At 42.3% G+C, this 9,800-nt stretch overlaps 1 protein-coding gene across 1 annotated transcript; it reads left to right on the top strand.

Moving 5' to 3' along the window:
* The first annotated feature begins 631 nt into the window (after window positions 1-631).
* Window positions 632-9,645, top strand: map1lc3b (microtubule-associated protein 1 light chain 3 beta). The gene is made up of 4 exons (XM_048257409.1): window positions 632-836; window positions 3,501-3,556; window positions 7,275-7,381; window positions 7,894-9,645. The coding sequence occupies exons 1-4, from the start codon at window positions 797-799 to the stop codon at window positions 8,066-8,068; spliced, it is 378 nt and encodes a 125-aa protein (XP_048113366.1). The 5' UTR covers window positions 632-796; the 3' UTR covers window positions 8,069-9,645.
* Window positions 9,646-9,800: the final 155 nt, after the last annotated feature.

Below are 9,800 nucleotides of genomic sequence, written 5' to 3'. Positions count from 1 at the left end.
AAGGGAAACGTCGGGTGAATGTATCGTAAAAAGGAATGATGGTGTTGTAGAAATATAGCGGAGTAAAAGTAGGCCTACAGATAATTGCTGTAAAATGTAACGAAGTAAAAGTCAAAAGTATGCACTATAAATTCTACTTAAGTACAAATACGTGGAACATTTAGTTAAGTACAGTAACGAAGTATTTGTACTTTGTTACATTCCACCACTTGCGCACACACACATAGAGACACATACACACACTCACGCACGCACACACACACACGCATACACATTACACACATAAACATACATGTACATACACACACACACAAGCACAGACACAAACACGCACGCACGCACACAAACACTTCCCACACACACACACACACACACACACACACACACACACAGAGCACATATACACAAAAGAAAACACACACATGCACACACTAATGTACACAAAAGTATGGTAAGAGACTAAGAGTATATGGAGACAAATTGACAAGCGCGATTGTTTTTTGCGGAGAGAATGTGCAGGACTGAGCAGCGGTCATATTTTGTACCGATATGCGGTACATCTAGTTATGGTACGGCTTGAACAGCCTACTTGAAGCTACGTAAAGATAAGGCCGTGACGTCCGAGCTCAGCTGACTGGTTTGTTTTGCTGTTGAAGGTGGATTTCAGCAGTGAGACAGAAGGCTTCACGGGACGGACAACAGTTCAGGTTTTAGAAAACAGCGTTCGTGACTAACTCATCTCCAGTGTCCACGCAGCTTGTACATATAATATTGTCTCATTGAAGTAATTACCAACATGCCTTCAGAAAAGACCTTCAAACAAAGAAGGACATTCGGTTTGTAGCACTACCTCACCTTTTCTGAAAAAACGAACTCTCGCTGGCTTCGAAGCTAGCGAGCTAACGTTAACATCTATGTTGTTAGCATTAGCTAAAGTTCTTGTTTACGACTCTGTTCATCCTCAGACGAATTTAATACGAGTTGGAATGGCATTTTTATGTCTTTCCTAAATGTTATTTATTTATGTGGCATATATATCACTTTTCTAAACCAAACTATATTTGAAGATGAGTGTCTTGATCGGTGAAGAAAAAATAAATTTCCGTCCCTGAAAAGGGTTGGCTCGCTAACGTTGTAAGCTAGCTGCGTTTGTGTTTACATTGTGGAGCCTGCTCTGTTGTTAGCTAGCTAACACTGCTCCTTAGTGACGCGTTAGCCTTTTGTTAATTCTTCAATTCCCTCTGCGTTGGCTTCATAGTTGATTGATGGTTGCCAATTAATGTATCTCTAACATTCAGTTAATCAATCCTTAATTGTGACAAATGTTCCAGTAACTGTCATCGTATTGCTCATCTTTTTGTAATCCTGTTTAGCACCATCAATCATATAACCCCATTCATGGCTTATCAATTGTTGCCCTTCAAGCTTTCAACACAAATGAGTAGTAAGGTCGGATAAATAAGTGCGGTGCTTTGCCGTCCTCTTCTGTGTTTGTAATGCTCGGCACAGCAGGCTGCTGGAATAAGCAAGCTGACAGGCCCGATGCGAGTGGCAGCGGAGAACTGCAGGATTGGGGGATGGGGACGATGTGCGAGGTGAACAGGGCCTGCTGGTAAAATGAAAGTTAATTCAGTGTCCTGGCAACTAAATTAGGCATCGGCGCTTGTATGTAGTTAGGGTTATAATAATTAACATTTTACAACGTAGCTCGCTAGACATTTTTGTTCTTTCAGTTTCACGACTGGATACATGGTATCCTACTTAGGTGGGAACTGTTTTGATAAGATTGTCTAGTTACCTTTATCAACCGTCGTTGTTGATAATGTAACAATCGCACTTGATGGAAAGTGTTTCCGCGTGTGGGTCATCTTCGGAAATTACGCAATATTAAACCTAGCACGTGAGTTCGTCATTGGGGGCTCCCTCGTGCTTTCTATAATTTGTCAGAGCTGGCACGAGATTGATTGTTGTGTCTTCATCTTTTCACAAAATGTTGAGGTGGATATGACAAATAGCCTATTGTTGCTAATGGCCCATTGGTGACACAATTGTTGTGTAGCTCAGTTTTCCAGCTCTGACTGGAAGGCCAGACAGATCTGGCTTCAGAACTCTATCTAATCAAACTGTTAGGCTTCCTTATGGAAGGGGGCAAATGTTTGGCTTTGTTTGTTTGTAAATGCTGAGTCATGTAAGGATGGGTCAGCCCAAGGTAAACAAACGACCTTCTTTGTTTTGCTTTACATAAGCTTGTTAGGTTAAGCGGAAATCCAGAGATAAGGCTGACTTATCTAAAAATCAATGTTAGAATAACCCTTTCTATACATTTCACAAAAGAAAACGCACATCCCAGTCCATCTAAGGATAACCTAGTCAGGTTTAGGGGAAGTTGTGAATGGCAAATGTCTGTTAACACAGTAAACCTGAATTTTTTTTTTTTTTTTTTGCTGTTAGTCATCTGCCTTAGGGCTTTGTTTGGTTGGCAGGCTTTGAATTGGTTGTTATAGCAACTCTTGTATGGTCTTTGATTATAGCCCATAGTCTAGTTCAGTTGTGCAGGTGAAGCATAGAAGATAACGAGGTTCACACACACACACACACACACACACACACACACACACACAACCACACATTTAGTGTCCAGGCATTTAGTGTTGAAGCATACTGAGCTATGTAAGCTACTCTGTATAGGACCCTTTTCTGTGAAATGGTTGGGACAGGGTTGAATGTGAAGGTGATCATGAAGGGCCTCATCCTTATACACCCAGATGTCCCTAAAGAAGGATGGAGAAACAAGCCAAAATAGAGGATGAAAACACTTTATCATAAACCCTATCGTAAACATTTAAGTAGGAGGGCAGAAACACACTTAGCTGACACTTAGCTAACACTCTTAGCTAGCTACAGCCCATCACCTGTGCTGCTGGGTCAGCAATACAGACCAGTGACCTCCAAGCGCCCTATAGGGACACAGTTGTGGGAGTAGAAGGGGACAAAGGGAAGGTGAAGGGATCATGGGATCGGTCTATACCCAGCCTTTGACTCAGGACTCGGGATCAGAGAGTCTCTTGTGATGCACTGCTGTCTCATCACATAATTTTTGGCCTTCCCCAGTGCCTCTATCTGTTCTGATTATACTGAGGTGTAGCACAGGAACCTGTGGTTACAGCACTGACAGTCATCTAGTTACTGATTATGTGTGTGCGTGCATGTGTGAGAAATAGAGAGAGGACAGCAGAGGAAGCCAGCATCAGAGTATCCGTGTGGGTGGGTGTTTGATAATTGATCCTCTTGGCTTCCTGTTGCTGCGTACCCTCTTCGAGTGTCAGTTTTCAAGTATTATCCTGAGTGTTGTCAGAAACAGAGCTTTTTGCAAACAGAGGTGATGAGTAAGTCAGACGTTCCAGCGTGTAAAAATACACCCGACTGGATGTCCAGTAAACACTGTAGAATCCTGGTGGCAAGAGGACATAATCTGTCATGTGACTTTTCTTTCTCTACAGAGCAGCGAGTGGATGATGTCAGGCAGATACGGGAGCAGCACCCCAATAAGATCCCGGTCAGTAGACACACACACACACACACACAAACTGACACCACCTGTACACATACACTCCATCACACAAATACCACCTGTTTACATGTGTCTGTTAGATACATGTTCATCTCAGTGAGATTCCTGTATGTGGAACCTATCAACCAAATAGCACTTTGTCCCTGTCAGATACCGATCTGTAGAACCTGTTGAAGCAACAATTTGCCACTTGCTCAGTCATGTTTTATTTGAGAAATCACTTTTGGTTTCATCTTAAAAATGAATGTTGATTAATATTGTTAGCCTGACGAGCCCGACCCACATCAAGATGTAGGGTCTGGGGACTCTCACCATTCTCAGTGGTCAGCCCTTAACTTGTGTCGCGCTGTTCGCCAGCAGCAGCAGCATCCATCTTCTTTGTGTTCAAATAGCAGGGAATTCACACCGAACCATTGCAACTCTGCCATCATTATGTTAAGCCCGCCTACCGACTTTACACGATGTGATTGGCCTGATCAAAGTTTAAATTTTCTAGCTCGCAAGCCAACGGAGAGTTGCTAGACTACCCTGGCTACAAATTACATTTGCTGCCGCTAGGGTGCGTCTAGATTTCTAGGCTAGAATATTGTCACATAAAAGCCAGATAAACAAACCTGTTGTTCACACTAGCTGTCCTGACTTTACACTATGTAGTTCTGAGATTTGCTTTAGAACACACTAAAAAAGTATAAAGAGCCTTCACAACAAATACAGTTACCATGTATTGTATCAGTGCCATCTGTAATGTTGGTGGTGTTTGCAAGGTATTGGAATGCCTTTCTAAGTAGGTAGATGATTAACTTTAGACTAAATTCCCATATTGCTTCTTTAACCCTAAAACGTTTTACACTTGTTTTCACAAAGGCAGGAACTTCACACTCACAGTGGTTTCTAATAGACAAAGCTGCCATGTGTCAGCCTTCTGGTCACGTGAATATTTGAGGTCTCTGCCATTGTCTTTGTTCCAGATTGTAGTCATGAGTTCCTAGCGCTACGCTGTGCTGAATGTTTCTGAGTCATACCCTCATCTGTCATAATGCCATCGCAGCTGCATGGAAGTATGTTGACCTGCTCAAGTAGCTTATTTGTATTTGGATCATCATAAAAAATATTAAATTTGAAATTTACGAAAAATTATTGAAGCCCTACATGGCATAACACTACAATATTTAATTAGTTTTAAAATTAACAATTTTAGCTATGCTTTCATTCATCACACATGAGACATTAACTGTGCTTTTGGTTATTATTATTATTATTATTATTATTATTATTATTATTATTATTATTACATTTTATTTGTAACACACTTTACATTCGCAAGAAACCTGAAAGTGCTACATGAAAAAAATTATATTTAAATCAAATAAAATACAATAAAATAGGTAAAGCCTTTTTTAAAACACACTAAGATGTGTTCTCATATGCCATGATGTTTGTGGTTCTAAGTAGGCTTATCTACACAACACACTCACTGGCCAGGAAGGTACACATAGTACGTACTGTATGATTCCCATTTTGTGTTGGGCTTAAAGTGTTCAGGCACCGTGCTTGAATTCAGGCGTGAGCTGGTATGCTTAAGATTTGAAAATAGGCGATGAGACTACAGTATAGACGTCCTCATAAATGTCTGATAACTTCAGGCACAGACATTTTTATTGCTTTAAGCCCTGGCGTTGGGTTATCAGCCTCTGACAAGAGTATCATCTCCTGTCAGCTTGTAATGGCGCTCAAATAGTAGCCGGGCTCAGGTCAGGGTGTCCTGCCCTCTGGGTGTTCAGGACTAGTGTCTAGTGACGTGTATTTGACTCTTGGTTATTCAGGATTTCTGAGTAAGGACATCCCGCATATGCATGCAAATAGAAATATGCAAATCCGCTCGTCAGTTGCATAGTAAATGTTTGTGGTGTTGTTGAGACTGCCATGTGATGGGCCACTGGTAGAGCACGGTGCTGGCAATGTGACAGAAATGTCAACATGATGATGATGATAGATAGATAGATAGATAGATAGATAGATAGATAGATAGATACTTTATTGATCCCCAGGGGAAATTCAAGGTCTCAGCAGCATACATACAAGACAAACACATTCTTTAACAGCAGAAGAGTAATTAAAGTATATAATATAAAAACACAACTAAGCAGGAAGGACAGTAGAAGATAAAGAATATACTAAAATACAAATAACAAAATTACAAATTATACTAACACTTAATCTAAATCAATTCTAAAAACAGTATCCACATAGTGGTGATCAGAGGCGCTTGCAATGAGGCAGGGACTGAGCCTGTGATTCTCTGTGCATAGTAAGGTATGGTAAGGTGCTCTAAGGTGCTCTGTGTGAATGAGTGTCATGGTGGTAGTGCAATGGTGATAATGGTCATGGTGATAGTGCAAATGAGTAAGTCAACAGTGCAACAATGCAGAAATAAAGTAAAGGAAAGTCTATATATCTATATATTTAACTATTTAAGAAAATGTATAAGTGTGGCCACAGTTCGGCTGTGGCATGGAGGGGGGGGTTATGCATATGTGCTAATATAGCACGCAAACAGTGAGGCATAAAGACAGTGGTACAAGTGGCTAGTGGACAGACAGTACCAAACATTTTTTTAAGGTTTTTTTTATTAATTGAATCTGTATATTTTATAGTTTTGCTATACTAGTTACATCAGGTAATGCTAACACTGCGGAATCTGAATGGCCATCATCACATTTGAATTATTTGCATTCAAGGACAGTCAGAGCACTACTCTACCATCTGAACCATTGCTGTCCTCTTTCAAATACTGATACAAAGTTATAAAGCTTTAACCCTTAAAGGAGTACCGTCACACCGGTGTGACGGGAATGTTGGGAAATTAACATTCTAAAGAATATCTGGGTTCATAGAATTCAACATAGAATTTTAGAACCTTCAATTGTTGCGGAACTTAGAATGTTCAAAAACCTACACCTTTAAGCATCATAAAAAGTCAGTCAATGAATGAATGAAAGAAATGCTTGCTGTGCCATAACGTGACAGACCCAGTGGTGGTTGTGGTGGCAGGAGGCTGCAAGTCTCTGAAGGCCCTGCGGGCATGTGCCAATGCTGCTGGGCAACGAGATTGGTGCAGCTGGCTCGCGGGCGTGGTGGTGCCGCTGGAGGATCGGGTATCCTCCCTACCCACCATCTGCCGTTCAGCCTCTGCGTCCTGCTCCTTCCGTACCACTCTCATATTCCACCTCTCCCACGTCTGACTGAGAGCAGCCAGATGGACCTGATGCCATAGGCCCTCAATGGGTTGTTGACATCATATCTGTTTATTTTTATTTAAAGGAACACGCAATGTTTTGAATTTGACAAAAGAATGCATGTCCTTCTCTTCTCTGTGCGTGCAATAGCCCAGTGTGACACTGTTAGCCAGCCGTGGCCTACTGGTTAGCACTCCGACCAGTAGGCACAGCTGAAGTGCCCTTGAGCAAGGCACCTAACCCCTCACTGCTCCCCGAGCGCCGCTGTTGTTGCAGGCAGCTCACTGTGCCGGGATTAGTGTGTGCTTCACCTCACTGTGTGTTCACTGTGTGCTGAGTGTGTTTCACTAACTTAGCATAATTCACTGAAAGTATGTTTGACCGGTTAGCCTACCATTAGCCTGTAGCTATAAGGGAGCTTCTCTGAGGAGGTGTTATTAACTAGTGAGTGTTTGTTTTCCCCCCAGGTCATTATTGAGAGGTATAAGGGGGAGAAACAGCTGCCCATTCTGGACAAGACAAAGTTCCTGGTACCGGATCACGTCAACATGAGCGAACTCATCAAGATCATCAGGTGATCTGACTGGCTTCAACACCAAGCTTTCTAGCCAGCTTACCAGGGGTAGGGGTGGGGGGTTCTGCCCCCACAGGTCCCCAACAGAGCATCTTATCATTCTAAATATGAGGCACTTCTCCATCTCAGTTTAGAGTTATAGGTTTTGATCTGAGATGCGCTACCACCATACATTTATATTATTCAGTTGCTGCATGAACATTGAGTGGAAATTTCAATAAATGTATTCATTTCATTTTCCCTATAAGGTAGATTTGTGTCATCATCCAGTGATCCCATGAGACATGTTGAGTGTATCAATAGTCTACACAGGGTGATATCTTTTGGTTGTTTGTGGTCTTGACCTCCATATAGCATCACTTAGGATAGGATCCATAGGAGCCACACTTGCCCCTTGTGTTAGCCATTTGAGTTAGCCCACCATTTTGGCTTCTTCTCCTAGAGAGTAGTAGGACAAGCCTTCCTTGCCTTACTGTGTGTTTGTGTGTGTTTTGCTTGCTTCTGACCACTAGGAGGCGCCTGCAGCTCAACTCCAACCAGGCCTTCTTCCTGCTGGTGAACGGCCACAGCATGGTGTCTGTGTGCACGGCCATCTCCGAGGTGTACGAGCGTGAGCGTGACGACGACGGCTTCCTCTACATGGTGTACGCCTCGCAGGAGACGTTTGGAGCCTCGCACACACACTAGAAACCCCGGTGGCCACCCGGCTGCCATCAGGACAACAGTATGACTTGTCGCCGCCTCATTCCCATGTATGCCACCCCCACCGCAATCTCGCCTCCATCAGCTGTATACCCAACCAATGGGTGCCCCCCCCCAAAAAAAAACCATTCCCATCTTCAGCTTATTGCTCCGTCTTAACTGCCCCCACCTCTACCCCCAAGTGCTGCTCATAGATCCTCATATAGACTAGAGAGTAATTACTGGCCCTAGTATCCCCCATCCATCCTGCTTGGTAGGTGAGCTGACCAGGATGTGAGTGGTGATCTGGCTGGAGCGCAGGCGACCGCCCACTACTGCTCATTCATTGTCAGGTGTTCAAAGGTAGTTCAACATGTGTGTTTTCTACTTGAAATCAGTGTGTGCGTGTGTGTCTGTGTGTTCGTGTTAGCTGGATCACTGCGGCCTCGAGTGAAGCCTGCTGTTTAAAGTAGATGCCCTGACACTGACCGATCAAAGCCATGACCAATCAGCCGTTAGTCTCACTATTAAGCTGTTGATGTGACCAATCAGCTGTCCGCCAAGGCTAACGGAAGACTAATCAGAAACGGACACAGTGGGCTTGGGCCCTGCAACCCCCCATAATCACCATTCATTCATACTTTAATGATAAATGGGGATGGTGTAGTTCATTTTAGCCATAGCTTTATTTTAGTTGAAAGTCTATTCGCTAATAGCATGCATACATATTGTGGGTGTACGTACATACATACACGCACACGCACATACACATACACACACATACAGTAGTGCTCCCTGAGGACTCCAGAGCACTTTTGGTGTCCTCTGTGTTGTTAAGTGAGGTCGAGGAATTAGAGATTTTGGGATTTTCCGGTTTCCTCCTCACCATCATCTAAGTATCCTGCCTTGTACAGTTCCTTCAACAGTGTTTCCTCACTGAAAGGAGGAATACTTGGGTTTCTTACGGGGAAAAAAGAAAGAAAAAAAGCTTTGCTCTTTTATGCCTGCTCAGATTGTAGTGAGACGCTTTTTAATGTAAATGCAGACAGCGCAAGATTGAAGAAAAACATTGATATAAAAAAACTGTAATGTCAGAAATGTGTGAGTGAATGTGGGGATGATTAGGTGTGGTTTCCGATGATGATGATGATGGAGGTGGCAGTAGTGAATGGACCTAGTGTTATTTTATCTCTGGATTCTATCTCCAAGTCTCCAGAGCTGTGTTGTGACACCCTCAGAGAAGTTCAAAGGTCATTGGAATGCACGTTGAGAGGATGGTGTTTTGAGGGTCATGTGGCTTTATTATATGTCCTTGTGTGCTCTCCCACTTTCTCATTATCTCTTAAGTAATTGTTTAAAGTTACAAGCATTTTTATCCTTAAGCAGTTATCAGCTATTCATTTGTTTTTATTTAAATGGTTGTTCATGTTTTATGTGTAAAGATGAATCCATATAGTAAAGTACAGTCTGGAATTAACAAAGCACAGTCTGAGGGAAAGACTTCAGGCTTTCAGCAATATTATACAACTTTTTTTTCTTGTATTTTTGTTGATATTTTAAACAATAAAATAATATTATAAATATGCCTGTGTGGTGTTGAATATGTTCCCATGTCAATCATGTGTGCTGTCAACTGAACGGCATAATGTGCCCTAAATTATTTAATTTTATTTATTTTGCATCTATATTTTTCCCGCCTCCACTAACTTGGTGCCTCAGACTTAAAATGTCTCAGCAG

This window comes from Alosa alosa, chromosome 11, assembly GCF_017589495.1.
Source record: "Alosa alosa isolate M-15738 ecotype Scorff River chromosome 11, AALO_Geno_1.1, whole genome shotgun sequence".
NCBI lineage: Eukaryota > Metazoa > Chordata > Actinopteri > Clupeiformes > Clupeidae > Alosa > Alosa alosa.
The sequence above is the reverse complement of the archived record's forward strand: the minus strand, read 5'-3'. Positions and strand labels throughout refer to the sequence as shown.